Source organism: Carassius auratus, chromosome 30 (assembly GCF_003368295.1).
Source record: "Carassius auratus strain Wakin chromosome 30, ASM336829v1, whole genome shotgun sequence".
Classification (NCBI taxonomy): domain Eukaryota; kingdom Metazoa; phylum Chordata; class Actinopteri; order Cypriniformes; family Cyprinidae; genus Carassius; species Carassius auratus.
In genome coordinates, this window is record NC_039272.1 from 20,013,246 (window position 1) to 20,035,188 (window position 21,943).

Sequence of the window (21,943 nt, forward strand, 5' to 3'; positions counted from 1 at the left end):
AAACTACTCCAGTAAAGTACAGATACTTGAAAAATGTACTTAAGTACAGTAACGAAGTAAAGCTACTCCGTTACTGTCCACCACTGCCTGGGTAATAGTTTACTTTCCCAGGTTTTTTTGTGTTAAAGTATAATTTTTCCTGAGGGTTAAAAAAAGGTGTTAATTAGTGTACATTTGACTCCACTCTTGAATAAAAACAACAGCTCATATCAAATTGTTCACCAAAAACCACTTATGTAAAATTGCGTTATGAGGAAAATCCATTCTATTGTATTCTAGGGACACTGAAACAGTTAAGTTAAATCTTATAGGTGGAGGGAAATAAAATGTTTTGTATAGTTCTATATTCTTTAGTTTATAACATCAGCTATATCATATTTTTTAAGAGAACAAGAGGAGAAATGTGTGGAAAAGTTAGGACATTTAAAATCAAACGTATTTTTAACGTAACTTACCTCTCCTTGTTAACACACTACCTACATGTTGGCTCAGTCTAGAGAAAAACACCATTAACGTATATAATCAGGTTTACACTTTTATAATACAGTAATATAACGACATTTGGAGGACCAGACGCATTCGAACGTTACTACGTGGCCGTAAAATAGCGTACAGCTAGACTGCTCAATAGGTGTCGTAACTCAACCGTTCCCAAGATTCCCTTTCCTCTCGCGTTGCCCTCCTGACGACCTGCGGGTTGCCGTAGCTGCATCAGTGGTGTATACCATTGGTACCATTAGAACATTTCATTTGAGACAACATGGCTGCTGCGGCAGGGCATTATTACAGCGACGGAGGCAGAGCAACAAAAAGACAGAAAACAGACAGCGACGGAATGGCGACGGTACTTTCATTTAATTCAGTTTATTGCATTCTACATGCTTGTGGCGCTAGACTTTAATTTTCCCTCCTGAAACGCGGTTTTTCTTCATTCAATACGTGATGCTATAAAGCTAGCTTGTAGCCAACGCTAGTTCGTCTGTTTAACGTTAGTTATGAGAAATAAGTATGCGATTGTGAAGAATATGAGAAGTAACGTTACTAGCTATAAGAAGATATGTATAATTCACAGAATCTAATACATCTGGAAACGTTTCCTGTGTCTCGGCTAGGTGCTGTACTGAATGCTCATTCATTGTTCTGCTCAGTCAGCTCAGACTATAATGTAAACCGTTCATACTGTATGTTACAAACTTTTACTAATTTAATTAAATGGAAAATGGAGTAAAGTTCTCTAGAGAACTCGAAAGAAACGAGAACTGATTTGTTTAACGTAAGTGTGAAACTCTTATCTTAGCTTAGACGAGTCTCATCTTCGTATCTTAACTATGAATCTGATGTTGATTAGTATGGAGCCAAAAGAGTCTCAATAAAGATAAATGCACACACTACATTCACATATGCACACATAGGATTCATACATGCACACACATAATTCATAAATACACACACAGGATACACAAATGCGCACAAAATTCAGAAATGCACACACACACAATTTTAAAAGCACAGAAGATTCACAAATGCATACAAAATTCAGAAATGCACACAAATTTCAGAAATACACACACAATTCAGAAATGCAAACAACATTTACAAATGCACTCAAGATTCACAAATTCACAGGACAAGATTCAGAAATGATTTACAAACTGCTTGTGGTCTGTGAACTTCACTGCATTTGTGTGTGAATTTTGAGACTCCCCTGACTTGGCTCGACACACAAATGCCTTTTTTAAAGGGGGGTGAAATGCTATTTCATGCATACTGAGTTTTTTACACTGTTAAAGAGTTGGATTCCCATGCTAAACATGGACAAATTTTCAAAAATTAAGTTGTACGTTTGAAGGAGTATTTCTGTTCCAAAAATACTCCTTCCGGTTTGTCACAAGTTTCGGAAAGTTTTTTTTCGAGTATGGCTCTGTGTGGCGTTAGATGGAGCGGAATTTCCTTATATGGGTCCTGAGGGCACTTCAGCCGGAAGAGCGCGCGCTCCCGTATAGCAGAGCAATGAGAGGCTGAGCACAGTCATCACAGCAAGAGCGTCGCGAAATGTCACAAAAGGAGTGTGTTTTTGGTTGCCAGGGCAAGACAACCCTGCACAGATTACCAAAGAAAAAACAGCATTAAGGGACCAGTGGACGGGGTTTATTTTTACAGAGCTTCAACGGAGTTATGCAAGTGTTTGTGTTTGTTCCCTGCATTTCGAAAATGCTTGTTTTACAAACAAGGCCCAGTTTGACGACGGATTTGCGTATCGTTTATTTCTTAAGGATGATGCAATCCCAACGAAAAAGGATCAGGATTGTGTGTTGGAACCACAGGCGGTGAGTAAAACTGCTTAAAATATCTCTGCCTCCTTGTTAGTGTGTCCCCTCCCATGCCGGAGATCCGGGTTCGAGCCCCGCTCGGAGCGAGTCGTTTCTGCTGCTGCTCTCGTTCAATTTCAGCCTCGCGATCTGATTCTGGATCATAAATAAATGGCTGAATCTGACTGTTAGCCATGGTTTGTTTTGGTTGGTTTTGTCCTCACGGTGTCACAGCTTCCAAATGCTCTCAATTCAAAAGCTTACTGGCGCTCGTGATTCTTTAGCTCCGCCCACACGCCACGCCTCCAGTCGGTCGTGTTTTTCCGGGAAAAATCGGTACAGACTATCTTTCTCTTATGAATATAATAAAACTAAAGACTTTTTGGAGTTATGAAGGATGCAGTACTACTCTATAGGTACTCAAGATTAACAGGATATTGAGTGAAAACGAGCATTTCACCCCCCCTTTAAACAGGGAATGATCTGCAACCAATCAGATATCTCCCTTGTTTTAGCCAATCACAAGAATGCACCCCACGTGGGGGATTGTTTACTTATAAGCCAATCAGCAAACGACTCACGTTCCTCAGCGAACAACTCACTTTCCTTAGCGAACGACTCACTTACCTCACGCAGCCGGCGACTCACTTTGCGCAGCCGGCGACCCATTTTGCGCATCAGGAGACTCACTTTCCGCAGCTGTAGAGTCACTTTCCTCTCGCAGCGAACGACTCCCTTTCCTCATCGAATGACTCACTAGGTGTTTCTCAATGTCGAGGAAGGATCCTCGGAAGCCAGTATTTAGAGGATGCTACGTCATCGACATCCGTTGAAGGACTGTTCCAATGTCGAGGATCCTTGGAATTTCAACCAAGGACTGAGTCCTTCGTTCGAAGAATATCCCATACACAGGAAAGGATGCATATGTGTATCCTTCGCGCTCTCAAATCACCCACAATCCTATGCGCGCAGCTTTGCTATCTAACTTTAATTCAAAAATTAAAAAGTTGAACGTTAACATAGTCAGAGCGTTAACGGTTTTTATTTACGTTACCAAACATTTGTTATAACTAGTAAATATAAGTAAAGTTTGATGTTTAAATGCCAGTACAAATTACTACCGTATTGATATTGTAAATTATACAAATACAAATGGTTAACTGAACCGGACCTGTCATTTAACAATTGGTTGCGTCAACGGCATTTCTTTTATAAATAACTAGTTAAGTTGTCCAAAGTAATTTAATGATACCATTCACAGCGTTAATCAAATGGGCCTGTTCCATTTACGTGTTCTCCGTATGCTAAAGAGGAGTCTCACCTAGCCTCTGAAGGAAGTGACTTGGAAGGATCAGTCCTACCAAGGAAGTATCATTGACATTGAGAAACGCCTACTTTCCTCACGCAGCGTGCGACTCACTTTCCTCAGCGAACGATTCACTTTCCTCACGCAGCCTGCGACTCACTTTCCTCAGCGAACGATTCACTTTCCTCACGCAGCGAGCGACTCGCTTTCCTCAGTGAACAATTCACTTTCCTCATGCAGCGAAGTTGAGCGGACGACTCTCTTTCCTCAGCGAACGATTCGCTTTCCTCACGAGCCACGCAGCGAGCAACTCACTTTCCTCAGCGAACGACTCACTTTCCTCATGCAGCTGGAGACCCACTTTTCACAGCCGGAGAGTCACTTTTCTCTCGCAGTGGACTACTGACTCTCTCTTCATGTAGGGACCGAATATTATAATTAAAGTGACTTCTATATTGCATCCAAAAGAATATTAGATATATTTAAATATTCAAAAAGGTGTAAAAAATTTTTTTTACTTTCATTAAAATATTTCAATAAAATGTAATAATTAGCTATTGCAAATTTATGAATCCATGTTTAACTTTTTTCTGCAGTCACTGAGCTATATGTATTGAGAAATTTTTACATTTGTTTTGTAAAAAATAATAAAAAATAAACCTGAATTGAATCTAAACATCTGTATTTTCATACAATTTCATAGGCATATCGCGCTGTGTGAACACGTTCATGTGATTGGCTGATAAGTAAACAATCCCCCACGTGGAGTGCGTTCTTGTGATTGGCTAAAAGAAGGTAGATTTCTGATTGGTTGCTGATCATTCCCTGTTTTTAAAAAAAAGCATTTGTGTGTCAAGCTAAGTCAGAGGAGTCTCAAAATTCACACACAAATGCAGTGAAGTTCACAGACCGCACGCAGTTTGTAAATCAAGATATGTGTGTGTGTAAATCAGAAATACATTTCTGAATCTTGTCCTGTGCATTTGTGAATCTTGAGTGCATTTGTAAATGTTGTTTGCATTTCTGAATTTTGTGTGCATTTCTGAATTTTGTATGCATTTGTGAATCTTCTGTGCTTTTAAAATTGTGTGTGTGCATTTGTAAATGTTGTTTGCATTTGTGTATCGTGTGTGTGTATTTATGAATCATGTGTGCGCATGTATGAATCCTGTGTGTGCATATGTGAATGTAGTGTGTGCATTTATCTTTATTGAGACTCTTTTGCTCCATAGATTAGGTTCATTCTTCTCATCTCCGGTTGCATGAAACTCCTTAAGCTAAGAAATCCCTTAGATATAAGGTTAAGGATACCCTTAGTGAAACTTGGGTTGCAAGAAAAAACCCTAAGGGTTTCCTTAAGGAACTTAAGGCTGTTATTAAGTTTTTCCCCTTAATTATCTAAGTGTTCCCTTAAGCGTTGCTACAAAGTCTTTAGTGACCATTTCACCTTAATAAATTTAAGGGACCCAAACGGGTCATTCTCGCGAAACAGTTGAAACGCCATGTCACTAGTGATTTTAGATATTAAACATGCAATTTAGTAATATATAAAAACACCATAATAAAGACAATACTGTTCTCTACCTTGCACAAAGAGTAATTTCAACATAGGAATTAATTATTTTTGCATTTTATTGCATTTTCTGCTGAAATTCTCATTACCACAATGCGTCCAGCTGTATCTTGACTTATGTTATGTTGTAATTTAAACAAATTACAATTAAAATATTCTGAAAAAAGTAAATGGATATTCTTCTATAATTTTTCACATGACAGAAAAATGACAGACTGAATATTCATATATAATAATAATAATGATACAATAGTGGAAATATAAAGTGTCCATGACTAATGTTCTCATCCTCCGCAATATTTTTTGAGGGTCATTTACGCACACAATTTTTTATATATATAAATCTTGATTTTAAATTAAGCAACACATGAGTCAGAACCTTCGAAATACCAACAAGGTAGGCAGATATCTTCATATTGTTCCAGTTAAAAGTGTAAAATTCTCTTGTCAGAACGTGTACACAACAAATTGATTATCATCACCGAAACGGGTAGTTTTCCACATTTAGAAAAATATTAGATTACAAATTTTCTATGAAAATATACTTCATTAATGACTGATTATATACACAGAGTAAAACTTAGCTAAATCATCATGGCTTCTCTGTTGTTAGCAAAACATGCTAAGACACCTCATCCTCCGCAACACCATTTTCACTCACCGCAACATTTTAAGGCCAGTTGCGGTAGAGAGAACCTCTTTTTCGGTAATGAGAATTTAATCATACAGACTATTGTTAAATGTATATAATGAGTTATTAAATTAAATATTATTTAATAACAAAACAAAAAAGCTTAAGCAAAGGCTAGGATGACCAATTTCAGAGAAAACGTTTATACCAACCCACCAAATCCCAGGAAGAAGAGAGACATTATGGGTTAGAGGTTACAGCAGTAGAGTAGTTATCAAAAATTGTTGGGAAGCCTACACAAATGTTGGTTCATCTATCATTATGAAGACTTTCTATAAGTGTAATGATTTTTATACTGAGCAACAGAACTTTGTGTGTGTGTTCACTGCTGTGTGTGTGCACTTTGGATGGGTTAAATGCAGAGCACAAATTCTGAGTATGGGTCACCATACTTGGCTGTATGTCATATTAGAATAATTTCTAAAGGATCATTTGATACTGAAACCTGGAGTAATGATGCTGAAAATTCAGCTTTGTCACCACAGAAATAAAATTCTGGTTTAAAGTATATTAAAAAGATAACAATCACTTTATCATAATATTACTGTTTTTACTGTAGTTCTGATCAAATAAATGCAGCCTCGATGAGAAGAAGAGGCTTTAAAAAAACTTTTTTTATTTTTCATTATTGATGATAAACTTTTGAATGGCAGTGTATTTAAATATGAAAAAATGAAGCAGTTTTAAATTCTAATTCAAAAACAATTATTATAGAATGGTTAGGGTTAAATTGAATGAGAACATCATTAAGGAAAATAGAAAAATATATTGTGAATCATCTTTTTAGGAATGAGCGATTTTGGAAAAACTTTAGGTTCACACTTGGGTATACTCTTTACCAGAACCAACTCTTTCAGTAGAAAGAAAAAAATCCACTTGAGTTATCAAAGACTACATTCCCACTCTCAATGACTATTAATAAATAGTTATTACATAATTATATGATTATTAAATAAAATATAAAATAAAATAAGAAACATTATTTTGTAATGATGTATTGTGAATAATCTTTTAATAATAAAACTAAAATTACAAAACTAATATTAGTCTTTGTTTTCTAACATTAAACTATTAAGTATTTATTTTTGTGGAAAACCACAGGGTGCCCTTTAAACTGCTTCTCATAAAACCTATTCATAAAGCAGCTGTGACAGAATTTTGGAAGGAATGGGGAGAAATCTTAAGCTAAGAAAAAGAGTGAGGATGACCTTTTTGGTATGGATGATGTCAGCATGATTACTAACTACACCCACAGTGATTGGCTGATAAGGGATGGGTCTCTGTCAGTTATTTTATAATAGAAATATTGTAGAATGAGATATCATGTTGCCATAATCAAATAAAGATTTCAAAATTAAAATGTTGCAATATTCAAATAAAGTTTGAACTAGAGTGTCACTAATTAAACAAGCATATGTTCATCTAATTGTCAGCTTCTACATGTCTGCATCTTATAAATAATTGTTATATGTATAAGCAGCCTTTTAAATAACAGACTAGAATTATTATGGCTGATATGACAGTAAGATTTAGTACAAAGGTAAAAGAAATCCAAACTGGATTGCTGTGGAAACAGCCATTTTAGGATTGTTTAGGATTTGGTCTTTGTGATTTAGGTGTCCTTTTGACTACCACTAACTTTTCACAGATTTAAGAGCTGATTTTTACATAAAAACACTTTATGAAGTACTCGAAGAAGAGTCGAAGAGTCCTAAAGATGTGGAGTTAGGAGCAACATTTAGTTTCACTTAAAATATTTTGTGAAAATGGCCCCTGGTGTTTATACCCTATGTTATCTAGTTATGGAGCACTGCAGAATAATTTATGCCAATATTATCTAATTTATTTTCTACATTATTATTTGTTTGACTATTTGACTATTATTTTCGTAACCTATGTATCATTACCGCAACATGTGTTCTTTTAAGATTTATTTAAGAAATTGAAAAATAGTAGTCTGCTTTTAAATGTATGTGCAGAATCTATACATTGTTCTTTCAGGTTTGCAACATCATTTTGAAAATATTTCAGTTTTTACTGAAAAAAAAAAAATTGGCTGCAAAATGCAGAAGGTGTTGCGGTAATGAGAGAAATAATTGAAAATCACATAAAAATGTTATTATAAAAATATATTTTATTCCAGAGTTTCAAGTAACTGTGCATGACTGTTAATAAACCATTTTTAAAAATGTGAAAATGTATTATTTTTCCGCACATCACTGGACTTTTCAGAGTGTTATGGTAATGAGATTTTTAAGGACATGTTTTGGAAAATATGTTCAAAAAGTTGTTAAATTGTCAGTAAAACTTTTTTAAATTTATGGTCACTGACACTTCAGACCCGGCTCTTAATGCTTAAAAAGAAAATTTGTTGATACAAACATTTTTTTAAATGTCATATATGAAATCTTTGAAACTACGATTTCGTGAGAATCACCCAAACAGCTCCCATAATTGAGACCCTGTGGCCTCATATGAGGACATTATATTTTTGTGAATTTCTCTGAGTCTGTTCATGCCACAGTTTTAGATCTGGATGTCCTGTACAGAGCACATTCAGGGCTTTTCAGAGATACCAAATGATTGGATGTTTCACATGACCACTCCCTCTCCTTGGTCATCAAAATGTCTGAAATTAATTTAGTGACACTCTTATAGAAATATGATAATATTTCTATAATATATTGTAGTTATCATTTAAATCTGTCTAATTTTTAAATTCTGTGTCATAAATCAACATCTCAGAAATATGTTATGGGGTTTCAAATCAAAATATGACTTTCTGTTACTAAACAGGACATTGATTTCATACATGTCCTCAGATGAGGACACCGGGACTAAACGCATGCTTATTACGCATTTTTGGAGACATAACAAATGAATAGAGAAAGAAATTATATTTCAATATTCTATGAAATATTATATATTATTATGAAAATCTTGTCAATTATTACTCCCATTATTACACTTCTTTTTTCATTACATGTTGCCCCAAAAACACATTAATATGCAAATTAGATTTAGTTTATAGATACATTGTATATAATGAGAAAACCCATTAATTGTAATTTAACACACATTTTGCAGAAAGAAAAATAGTATATTGAATCATTGTTATACCATAGTTGAGAATGATCTTTATACAAAGTTTGGTTAAAAAAAATAAAATAAAAAATCTTGAACATTAAAAATGTATTCGTGATTTAAAAAAATTGTTTTTGCCTATGCATTTCCATTCATGTCTTTTCCTTTTTTTTTTAAAGACATTAAGTCCCGATGTCCTATACGGAGGACATAACATAACTTATGAATGAAATGCATGAATGCAGAGCACAAGGCTGCACTGGAAAATCCTGTGTGCGATGCATGACATGCAATTTGCATCTGTGCTTGCAAAGTGAACGAAACTGCTTTGCATCATTTCACATTATGATAGACCCACTGTCCTCACATGAGGACATATTTTTCTGCGAAAACTACTTCCTGTACAAAAACAAATTTTAGGTATTATACTTATTAGGTCCTACATATCCCAAATAGCAAGAACAATTCTAAAATGCACAACAGGCAATCTATAGGGTCTCAGGAGGTTAAGTCAACTTAAACTCAAAATATGATGGCTGATTTAGTGTTGATTGAAAAGGAGGAAATACCAAGGCGTGTTTTTAATGATCGTAATAATCCCTTGGAGACGATGAATGGTTGATGAAAGGCTGAAAAGTATTATTATTATCATAACTACTTACGAAAACAATAATTGCCTTTTCGTCCTCTGTCCAGTTTGGTTTACGTTTTTTTGCTTTCTGTTATGTTTGTACTCTCCATAGCAAAAATATATTAATACAAGTGTGATTTTAGCAATGGTTTGGCTTTGTGGTTTGTTATGTTCTGTTTACTTTTAGAGGTAGTAACTATAGCAACCGCGGCTATCTTTGCCAGAAACTACTGTGAAACATTTAGTATAAACACTTAGGTAAGGGTGACAGTTAAGAGGTTTCTTGCAACGCTCTTAATGAAATCCCTTACCTCAGGGATTTTTTCTCCCTCAAGGAAACCCTCACTTAAGTAGTTTCATGCAACCTTATCTCAAGTGATAGTGAATGAAAGTGATGTGACATACGGCAAAGTATGGTGACCCATACTCAGAATTCGTGCTCTGCTTTTGGCCCATCCAAAGTGCACACACACAGCAGTGTACACACACCATGAACACACACCCGGAGCAGTGGGCAGCCATTTATGCTGCGGCGCCCAGGGAGCAGTTGGGGTTTCAGTGCCTTGCTCCAGGGCACCACAGTCATGGTATTGAACCAAGTTAACGTTATACCGAATTTTGCATAATTTTGACCAATTAAGTAAAACAAATGAGTAATTATCTTATATATTTGCTTTAAGCATTCACAAGGTTTCTGGCTTTACATTATTGTTTGATTTAACCTTTCACTCTTCCCTTTGTTCGGTCAGGAGGGATATGAGGACCCGCACAAGACCCTGCCCTCGCTTGTGGTGCATATAAGGGGGCTTATTGATGGCATTACCGAAGCTGACCTGGTGGAGGCGCTACAGGAGTTTGGCACCATAAGGTAACACTTATAGGTAACACACTGTAGAAAAGAATCGTCTTTGTGCCAAATGGTATACTCGATTCTTGTGGTGCTCATTTGAGTCCATTCTTTGGTGTGTTATAGGAATAAGTTAAAAATGTGTGTTTGGTGAATTTAGAGAAGTGGTAAAAAAAAAAAAAATTCCTTTAAACTAATAGGGCTTGGGCGCTGCGTTGCATTCTGGGACGTGGCGACCATGTTGATGGCCTCGCCAATGTAAACATACAGCAAGTGGAACGAGAAGAGTTGGGATAAAGAATAAGATGTTAAAATCGCAAAAATGTTGTGGGATTTATAGGGATAAGCTACATAGGGATGCCAGGGATCGGTATGTGGACAAAATCGGCACTATTAAGGGTTCCATATGAAATTCCCAACAAAGAGTGGAGTACCGACGACGACTCGCTGCCGCACTTTTGCATTACAGATATCTTCGGCTACCTTGTTTGTTTTGTGAGTGCCTACACTTCAAAATAGTTCTGAAGCTACATGTCAGTAGAGTCTCATGTGCAGTTCACAAATGGATGGGTTCAGGAGCTGCAAATCATAGAACCGGAACAGGGGCAAACAGTATACAGTAATCTGGTAAACTGCACTCTATCTAGCTGCTAGTTTAGTAACTGTTAACGTTAGTGCTAACAACCATTCACACATGGACTTTTAACTATGTGTTCCAAAAGTGTAGTTAGTAGCGGTCTACCCTCCCATTTTTTCCGGGGTTCTCATGTATTTGAGCACTTTTCCCGCTTTCTTCCCGTTTTAGTATTTTCCTGTAAAATATCCCGTTAGCCCTTCAATCTGACCTGTCAGTCTCTGTGCTGTTGTCCTGTTGCTACGCCTTGCCTTTCTAGTGAACTTACCTGAAAGCAACCTTAGCGTGATGTTGGGCTTTTTAAAATAGCGTGATTGTTGTGTGAGCACGATTTCACGCCAATCTGTTACTAAAGTCACGTTAAGACCTAGCTTCACAAATCGTTTAATGTTAGTTAATGCAGCAGTTTTGTGGTACGAAATTTTGCTGTCAGCAGAGGGATAGCAACAAAAAGATGAATGTTGAAATTTCCAGTATTTTGGATGAGTAACCCGAGAAATTTCCCCTTATTTTCAATGTTGACTTAAGCTATATAAATTAATATTCAGATATTATGGTCTCCGTGATCCCGCCTCCAAGCAGGAAAGCGGTGTAAAGTTAATCCATTCTCATTTTATTATACCCATGGCGATTATGTGTTGTAGTGCTGCAACAACGCGTCACACTGTTTGTTTACATCTCGCGTAATGGCATACTTGGAATGGAGAAAGTTGCATTCTATCACAAAAATAGAGACCGTTGTTATCAAAAGTATGTGAATACTTTAAACACAGGACAAATAAAATGGCCCTTTGTTCCCTTTGTAAAAGCGATATGGTGAACCACGGCAGCACAACTGCGATGCGCGAGCAGGCGGCAAGGAAGTCGACCGGTTGCTGATGTCTTCAAGCTTCGTTTGAGTCTGCGCGTCAGAAACAGAAGTGCTAAAAAACTCTAAAAATGGGCTTCAATTGTCTCAATTGAGTTCCAATGGGGTCGCTGTGTCCATTTCTTTTACTGTCTATGTGTGCGAGCACCTCAGAGGAAAACATCTTGGCGCTCTCCGGTGTTACGGTTTAACTGGTTACCATGTGATCTGGTGACCAACTTCCTGGTTCAGGTCTGATATTCTTGCGCTTGCGGCATTCTGAAGAGTTGAGATGTTTTTAACTCGATGCAGTGGGGATGAGCCTGGAAAAAACGAGTGCGTCGCACCTCGTGCGCGTCGCTTCCATTATGAGCGCGCTTATCGCGCGCCTACATTAGAAATAACGAACTTGAGCAGGCAATAGACGTGATATGTGAACGGCCCCTTAAAAGACAACGCGCCGCGAGACAACGGTCACAAACCACCGAGCTACCCCGAATCAGCTCCAGATCTCTGGAAACCATGCTAAACCATAGCAGAACCCTGACTACATTTTATGGTTTGTGATGCTAAAGAACATTTCATGACGTCTCAGACAACTGTAAATTTATGGCTACTGTGGTTTAATTATAAATGCTATCATAAGCTCATATTTACCATAGTAAAATAATTTTCGCAGTAGTCCGGGTAGCAGTAAAGGAGGCCATCGACATGGCGGCCACGCCAAGTAATGACGTCACAACGCCCAAGCCCTATGGCACTCTACCTTTTTGACTCAAAGTCTCCCTGTTGAACACAATATTCAATATTACTCACCTCCCAGTATGTCTGGAAAACAACAGCTTGTTTTCAAAAAAATTTTTTTAATGAAATAACTTTATCCTTTATTCTCCTTGAAAGTTTGAAGCTAAGAGTCTTTGTATATCCATCTGTTTTTTAGTTATGTTGTGTTAATGCCAAAGAAGCGTCAGGCACTGGTGGAGTTTGAGGACATGAACGGCTCCAGTAACGCAGTGACGTATGCTAACAGTAATCAAATCTACATCGCTGGCCGGCCATCATACATCAATTACTCTACCAGTCAGAAAATCTCTCGGCCCACCAACTCTGATGATACACGGAGCGTCAACAGTGTACTGCTCCTTACCATCATGAACCCCATTTATGCCATTACCACGGTAAGTTGTTTTAATGACACCCATCGTGATGTAGCTGAGTGGACTCTATTCCCTTACTGTCTACTATTGCATTAAAGCTTATTCTCATCCCTGTTTCTGCAATTTAATTTCTTGTCTGTAGGATGTTCTCTACACCATTTGTAATAACTGTGGACCTGTGCAAAGGATTGTGATCTTCAGGAAAAATGGAGTTCAAGCCATGGTCGAATATCCTTGATCAAAATCTTCTCTAATATGGTTTAATGGTTTCTGCACAAGAACAAAGCTCAAGCCCCATCAGTGTGTAGTTTATACTGCATGCTCTTGTTTACAATCAAAATATCATTCTCCTTGACTTTTGGTCACATTCGACTCTGTCCAGAGTGCACAGAGAGCCAAAGCATCTCTCAATGGAGCTGACATCTACTCAGGCTGCTGCACCCTTAAAATTGAGTATGCCAAGGTTAGTACCCCAAAATATTACATGTAGGATACCTCTTGTGTTGTACAGTGCCCTCTGCAGGCCTGGAGTCAGTTTTGTAAAAAAACTAACTTCTAGTTAACAAAGCTAAGCAGCATTGCCCTTTGTGTAATAAGTTACAGAAACTGTTAAACGCACCAACTTAAATAATAAAATACACTTAAACAACATAACTTCTCCAGACAAAGAGGGAACTGCTCCATCTTTTAAGAATAATCTTTGTGCGAATCCGGCATTAAACTGATTGAGATTGAGGAAGCTGTCCTCAGCAAAATGTGCTGCACATAGTTTTACATGTGGATTATAATTTCGGGAACCGAGTTAAAGACGAATTGTAACCATTGATCTCTAAGTACAGCGTCCCTGGGAAGGCCAAACAAAGGTGATTGGACTCCGAGATGAAAATAACAGCGAGTCAATTCTTTAATTGTCTTAAGAACTGACTAACTATCAGTTAGCCAAGTCTTCAAATTAGATCTTTAAAAAATATGACCACACTTGCCGATTAAAAAATAAATAAAAATTAAGACTAATATAATAATATAATATAAGTAGTTTATGCAATCAATTCATTCATTTAAAAAGTTACCTACTGGTGCTCAGTTGGTAGGCTTCTGAGTGAGCCTCAACATGGCTTAAAATTATTTAAATTGGTTTTAAATGTGATTTCTAAACCTGTAAAATTCCCATCTTTAAAATGTCATTCAGGTCAAATGACACAAATGTTGATGACACATTTGAAATGGTTGTGACTACATATAACCCTGATTACCAATGAAAACTCACTTTTTTATTGTATAGCCAACCCGTCTCAACGTCTTCAAAAACGATCAGGATACTTGGGACTACACCAACCCCAATCTGAGTGGCCAAGGTACAGTACATCTCATCCACTTTGTCTGTGCTGCTTATGATTTATGAGGATGTGTGTGTGGATAAGCCTACTAAAGTGAAATCTTGGAAAGTTTAAAGTACATTTTTTCCCCAAGGATGTCACTTCAGTAATGCTGCTTTATTCTTGCATTCCTTCTGTTTGGATTACAATACAAATATTTACACAGTTGTAGATGCATTTAGATGTTCTTACATGGACATGCGATCTTGCACATATGCAAAAAGAACATGCGCCTTTAAAAAACACATCCGTTCATTTAAACCAAAGATAGGCACTTGAGTGGGCCTGATTATCATATTGATGGCAGAAGCGCACATCCTTCTTAGCTCTTATTGATATACACTCGTCTGTTGCGCATGTCACCTGTTTCAAATGTTTCTCATATACACAGAAATCCTAAGGAGCAGGCACTCTTTCACTTGTACTCACTAAGCATGACACTGCATCTAGCTGGTTACATGATGGAGATTTGATTTTCTTTGTATTGCAGTAGAGCAGGGTGCAGAAAATTGGTATAGCTCAACATAGTGTAGCTCAAATCCCAGTTTAACTTTGAACTAGCTGACCTTTAGGATCACTAGAAATTTCCTGGCGGGTGAGCATATTGAAGCTAGACTTCTGCAGGATGAATAACCATCCATGAGCAGGATTGGACACCTCAGCAATAGGGCAAATACTTGCCTGAACATGGTCGTAGAGCCAGGCTTGATGTAAGAGACAGGTAGATTTATGAATGCAGAGATCCACAAAGGTCCAGGCAAAATGTAATGGATCACGCAGGAACCAATGTTACCTAGATTCACTGTTCTAATGTAGATTTTGCGTTCAGAATGCTGCTTTTTTCAGGCAGAGATTATGTAAATGTTCTGCTTTGTAGGATCAAATTCACATTTGAAGATGTAAGTCTTAAAATGATTAGATTTTTAGAGCTCCCAAATGTGGTTTATATTCAGTGTTCTCCTTATTCAAATTGTCTATGTATTAGGTCTCTCGGGGTAAAACTGCTGAGCTTTTTAACTTCTGCGTTGAGATACATTAAGCTCCTGTGCTTGAACTAGCTGCTGAACACATTTTACATCCAACAAAACATTTCCATCTACTTAAGTTTCTCTGCAAGACACAGTCGCAGCAATTCAACAGGCCACATGGAACAGTGAAACGGAACTCACAACAGCTTTTAACGCTTCAAAGATGGCAATTTCACTCATATCGAAGTCACACGGATAAAAAAACAACAAAAACAACACTCAAGATATCCTTCATACTCCGCTAACAACTCCATTCTCTACAAAGGTGGCGGACATCTTAACAACACATTTAGGGGAATGGGTCTAATCTCTTTGGATAACACATTACAGCCAATCACCGAAGATCAACATCGCACATCAACATCGACTGATCGAGCAGCAAACACATGAAGCAAAGTGGTACAGATACACAGAACAACAGAGAAGAATAACACAGATATTTCCTTCGCATTCCCTGCCTAATGTCGTCATGTTTCTTGGGTGTTTGGTCTACTTTTGCTCTCTCTTCTTTCCTCTTTCCTGAGAACATCATGCAAACATGCAAAGCTGACATAACCGTGACAACACACCAGATCAGGATTGCTACAACACAAGCGCCATGGTGCGAGACGGTGCCAAACTGACACTGCCATGACAACACACCAACAAACAAATCGTTTGAGATTTATGCAGAGATCAGCGGGTCGTCATTATCATCGCGACACAAGTCAAGATTGCTCCAACACAGCACCGGTGGTCTCGTTGCACATAGCACAACAAGTTGAGATCGTCACTGCTCACCCAGCAAAGAGCAGATATTTTTCTATACTTAACTCGCAGAGATGACATCGACTTCACACCGTGACACATCCAAAACCGCATGTTCACAGGCTACATGCGCTGACATCAACGTGTGATTGTCACAAACACATCTTGCTAAATATAGCGAAACACACCAGACAAGACACTACGGGCGACACTAGCGACAATACACCACTGTAACACATGGGAAGGACCGCAGCTGCCCTCCGATCACACAGTCAGATCCTCCCAAAGCCCTGTCTCTTTGTGGACTGAAGTGCTTTCTATCTCTCATTTCTCCATCCCTCCTTCTCCTCCTCCTCTTCCTCTCTGTGTTGAATCTGTTTTATACATTGGGCACGGCTGACCGTGTTCTGATCCCTGTGTGACGCAGGTGTGGATTAGTCTGACCGCTGGTGTGGCGTCTCTTCTAAGCTCAACACCGTCTGCTGTCTGCTATCCACCTTTACTACTACTACGGTAAGAACCGGTGTGCCTGGAACGCACCAAAAACACACGCAGCGGACTAGGAGAAATGTCCTCAGGAACTGAATGGAAACTAAATCATCAGGAGTAGGGCGACTGGTAAAGAACATCATACTTCCATGGTGCCTGCTGCATTTGTTTTTTTTGTTTTTTTTTTTAATGGGTGTATAGAACACTGCTCATTCAAACTGTTTGTCCTGGCTGGATCAGCTGGAACTTTATTGGTAAGATGTGTTGCACACTTTTGGCATGAAGTGAAGACCCTTGAATAACACACTCGAATGGGTGTATGTAGCTCTCGTTTAATTCCTTTCAGACTCTTTTAGTCTGGATGATGTGGCATAAGTGAATATTTTTAATGTTGTCTTTTATTTTTAGCAGGTAACATTTCCCGTGGGAGTGAAAACTTAGAATTCTTCTAGTTTGATCAATCACTTTTTTTTTTCTTTTTTTTTGGACATGAAATGAAAATTCACTTTCCGTTTTCTAAATGCATGGTATTACTCTTGAGAACACTTCATCTGTGCATATGTTGATTTTGTTTTTGATCATGTAAGTTTAAATCGAAATACTGTAATCCTGTCTTCCATTAAAATGACAGACTTCTCTTTGGTGATGTATGGTGATGTTTTCCTATCATTCTGTCCACTTAAATCTAGCTCTTTTTTTTATGATTGACTGCAAGCTCTTATTTAGATCTGCCTTCATCCAATCAAAAACTGATAGATTGAAACAATTCCTGCTCTTTTTTTCCCCCCTTTTAGTTAATCTGTTTCCCTCAGATGTCCCAATAAAGAAGAAAATATTTTTCATTTTATCACAACTTTTTATCTTGCTCCAAAAAGACCTTGCACCTTATTAATCAGCAGTTTTGTTCATTTGTCTAGCTTGAGTCAACATGAAAGCAACTCCCATTTACTCTACTAAGTCTCTTTTCTAGGCTTTTATTGTGCAAGATTTATTGGTGCACATTATTCCACATACACATTTTGTTTCCATGTCAAATATATAACAAAAACAAGAATAGGACAAATAAAATAAAATGGGTTGCAACCTTGTTTCATGTTGACTTAAATATAAGGACCCTTATGACACTTCCTGAAGGTTTAGTATTTTATAACATTTAAGCAAAACGCTTAACTCTTCTGTATTCAGTTAAGTTCCTGTCTAAAATATTTAGGAAAATTTGTTAATCACTATGTATTGTTGTAGTAGCAATTTCTGTGTAATCCTGTATTTTGATATTGATGTGGTTTGGGTGTCATTTTTCTTGAGACGATCATTTGTCGTGATCTTGCAGGCAGACAAACTGTTTTAACCATATCTAGAACTCAGCTACTTGCCTGAAGTGCTTTTTTTTTTTTAAGACCACTTGTTTCTGGAGGAGACCTCTTGCTTATTAATACATGCTGTGCTTTTGAACACCTCTTGGTACCTGTGGTTTTTATGGTCTGAACCAAGAGTAATGCACAAATGCATATTTAATTTAGAAGGAATCGTGTTTGTGTATGTAATTTTAGTTAATTGAATCTGTTGTGTATACCTGTCTGTGCAGATACCGATGCAGATGGCAATTGGAACAATTCACAAGGTGTGTGTTTGGTTGTGAGGTCTGAGAGAATAAATTTTTTTCTTAGTGTAAATGTAGCTGAATTTATCTTTGGTCGACCTGATATACCATTCAAAAATCTCCATTATGGCTTAGTTTTGCATGTCACTCCCAGAACTGCACAGCCTTTCCTTTTCATTTGTGTTTGCACTCTTGATGTTCATAGCAGATGAGATGTTGTATTATTGTTCTGTCACTCTTTTTAGACCCCAATGCTAACCCAAACAAGCGGCAAAGGCAGCCAGCACTGCTGGGGGATCATCCACCTGAATATGGTCAGTCTAATGCACACTGTCAGAGATGCTTTGTCTGGAGGCACTGAAGCTAGTGCCTCTTGCTTTAACGTTGCTTATGGTTTATATTTATTTTTTCTTCTAGGTGGTCCTCAGGGTGGCTATGGTCACTATGATGACACCTATGGACCACCTCCTCCACCCCCTCACTACGATGGCAGGCGCATGGGGCCCCCAATGGGACGTGGCCGTGGCGGACCCCGGTATGGTGGGGCACAATACGGACACGGCCCTCCTCCCCCGGACTACAGCGTTCATGCTGACTCTCCTGTGGTAATGGTGTACGGTCTTGAGCCCACCAAGATCAACGCAGACAGAGTTTTCAACATATTCTGTCTCTATGGCAATGTGGAAAGGGTGAGTGAGGTTGAGCTCATGAGTTTCTGCTGGAAAACCAGTGGTGATATACATTTTTTCATTTTTTCTTTGAATGTCATCTCTTGTGCTCGCCAAACTGCATTTGTTTGAACAGAAATACTAAATAATATTTTTGTGGAAACCAGGATGACTCATTTTTTGAGGGGGATTCTTGGAATAGAAAGTTTAAAAAACAGGATTTATTTGAAAGAACACAAACATTGAATGTTATAAAAGCTAATTTTGAATAAATGTGTCCTTGCTGATTGTATTGAATATTTTGTGTGCTCAGGTGAAGTTTATGAAGAGTAAACCAGGTGCTGCAATGGTGGAGATGGGAGACTGCTATGCCGTCGACAGAGCCATTTCACACCTGAACAACAACATGATGTTTGGACAGAAACTCAATGTCTGGTGTGTACAATGGGATTGTGTGTGTGTGTAGATATATATATATATATATATATATATATATATATATATATATATATATATATATATATATATATATATATATATATATATATATATATATATATACACACACACACACACACACAGCTTTCTGTTCGTAATTTAAATGTATTTATTCTTTAAAATAAATATTTTTACATTTAATAATTAGTAAATGTGCCAGACCTCAAAGTTGTTTCTCAGTGCAAGACAAGTAAAACTAAATTTGCATGATTTATCTGTTTGTGTGTACTAAATAGTAACGGTAAATAGTCGTTTTTTTTCTGTCTTTTTGTCTGCAGTGTATCCAAACAGCAGGCCATAATGCCGGGTCAGTCATATCAGCTGGAAGATGGCAGCTGTAGTTTTAAGGATTTCCATGGCAACAGAAACAACCGTTTCACCACCGCTGAGCAGGCCGCCAAGAACCGCATCCAGCAGCCCAGCAACGTACTGCACTTCTTCAACGGTCAACCAGACTGCAGTGTTGAAGCGTTCCATCAGGTCAGAGGTGTTGTCATCTATATACGTATATGTGTGTGTGTGTATATATATAGAGAGAGAGAGAGAGAGCGCGAGAGAGAGCGTGAGCGAGAGAGTATATACATGTATATACAATTATTCATGAAATGTTTCAGTGTATGTTTTTTTTTAAGCTTAATCAAAAACATATATTCCTTCCCTCTTGCTACAATGCTCAAGTTTTTTTCCCTCCATTCTCTCCAATAGCCAATTCACTTATGTCAAAATATAAATAAAAAAAAAGATATTTGTTTCAATTTGGACAAAAATGGCTTGTGCTTTTTATGATATGCGTGTATGTAATTCTATTGTACTCATCTATTCTGGGTTTTTATCTACAGATTTGTGATGAGTTGGAAATCAAGACTCCAGTCAGCGTCAAACTGTTCACTGGCAAGAGTGAGTTACTTATGAGTTTGTGTTTGTCTATAGACCATGTACTGTGTGTGAATTATATGGTAAAGTTTGGTGTAGGATTGGTTCTATATAAATACACGCCTGTGTGTGTGTTTGCCCTTGTGTTGGTGGAACCGCAGGTGAGAGAAGCTCATCTGGTCTGTTGGAGTGGGAGTCAGTAAATGATGCAATGGAGGCTCTTGCAATGATGAACCACTACCAGATGAAGAACCCTAGTAAGTACTCGCCTGGTGACGGCACAGTTTTGCACTGTTCTGGGTTTATAAGCTGTTTTGCTCTAACCATAAATCACATTGTTCCTTAAGTCTCATCTTTCTCTTTTTTTTTTCCTCAGGTGGGCCTTACCCATACACTCTTAAACTGTGTTTTTCAACCGCACAGCACGCCAACTGAACCCATCATAACAACCATTAACCTTTGACTCCCAGTGACCTTTTGAGCACAGCACTATAACATTTCTTAACTCTTGACCTGGAAGGAAAGAGATGGGACTGTTAAGATAACCTTATTTCCAGAATAAGACTGGATTCAAAGTTTTGTATGTTTAAAGATTTTTTGCTTTTTTATATTGTATTTTATGTTTCTCAGTTGACCGGTCTTGTATAACAGTAAATTTGTGTGACAATTTAATAAATTAGTGAAGAGTTTGTTTCTTGTGCATGTTGGCTTATATCAGTGGGATTGTTATATTGTGTGATTAAAGATACAGCCAAGCAACTAAACTCCAAAATCCAGTGATACGTGACCCTGGACCACAAATCCAATCATAATTTTTTGTGAATTGAGATTCATACATCTACTGAAAGTTGAATAAGCTTTCCATTGATGTATGATTTGTCAGGATATGACATTTTTTGTCGAGATACAAATCTGGAATCTGATGGCGCAAAAAAAATAAAAAAATGTCTAAATACTGAGGAAGAACTGGTTTTGTCTAGTCTGCTGAGGGTCCAACAGTAACTAGCTGCAGACCCGAGAGAGCCAAGCATGACAGCAGTTTCAGACCAAGCCCCAGGCTGCACAAACATCAAGCCTGAGCTCAGGATCTTTGAAATGCACTGCGACACTGATACAATGTTAACTAAGGGCGCCCTCTCCTGGGAAGAGCAAACCACAACACCACCTACCTACAGAAACTTGAGAAATCTCATGAAACCAAATCAAGTGTTTTACCTTCAGTAAACTAAAAATGGACCGACACTGATGACATGTCTTATTTGTAAGGGTATACAGATTCTTGACAAATATACCCTTTCAATATACCGGGAAAAAGGAGAGAACGATGATTTTATTTATTTTTTAATCTAGCTTGTAATAACTAGTTACTTATATCACGTTATAATGAAACACACCTTAATGCAGGTTATTCCTACGAAAATTCCTCTTTTAGGAGCAGATTTGTTGAAGGCGTCAATGGATATATACCATATATACCTGGTATATATGTGAACTGAATCTCTCTGGCCACAGGTCTGATTTTCTTCTGCTGGTCCTGATATCTGAAGCACACTACTTTCCCCTTCAGGGTCGCTGCCAGAAACTC

The 21,943-nt window shown here is 37.7% G+C and overlaps 1 protein-coding gene across 3 annotated transcripts; it reads left to right on the forward strand.

Moving 5' to 3' along the window:
• The first annotated feature begins 685 nt into the window (after window positions 1–685).
• On the forward strand, window positions 686–21,047 carry LOC113049573 (heterogeneous nuclear ribonucleoprotein L-like). Of its 3 annotated transcripts, none has more exons than XM_026212013.1 (14): window positions 686–844; window positions 10,344–10,462; window positions 12,863–13,100; window positions 13,222–13,307; window positions 13,446–13,542; window positions 14,362–14,434; window positions 18,305–18,340; window positions 18,565–18,633; window positions 18,737–19,008; window positions 19,301–19,422; window positions 19,764–19,965; window positions 20,325–20,382; window positions 20,508–20,615; window positions 20,735–21,047. In XM_026212013.1, the coding sequence occupies exons 1-14, from the start codon at window positions 761–763 to the stop codon at window positions 20,791–20,793; spliced, it is 1,623 nt and encodes a 540-aa protein (XP_026067798.1). In that variant the 5' UTR covers window positions 686–760; the 3' UTR covers window positions 20,794–21,047. The 3 variants fall into 3 exon arrangements, with proteins under 3 accessions (XP_026067798.1, XP_026067799.1, XP_026067800.1); XM_026212014.1 differs by having other exon boundaries at window positions 761–844; window positions 20,520–20,615; XM_026212015.1 differs by lacking the exon at window positions 686–844 and adding an exon at window positions 10,141–10,181.
• Window positions 21,048–21,943: the final 896 nt, after the last annotated feature.

Bases quoted from the DNA above. Each gene is read 5' to 3' on its own strand.
- LOC113049573 (XM_026212013.1), top strand. From the start codon at position 761: ATGGCTGCTGCGGCAGGGCATTATTACAGCGACGGAGGCAGAGCAACA. The intron at 13,101-13,221 runs GTAAGTTGTTTT...TCTTGTCTGTAG, and splicing joins CCATTTATGCCATTACCACG to GATGTTCTCTACACCATTTG. The intron at 14,435-18,304 runs GTACAGTACATC...CTGTCTGTGCAG, and splicing joins CCCCAATCTGAGTGGCCAAG to ATACCGATGCAGATGGCAAT.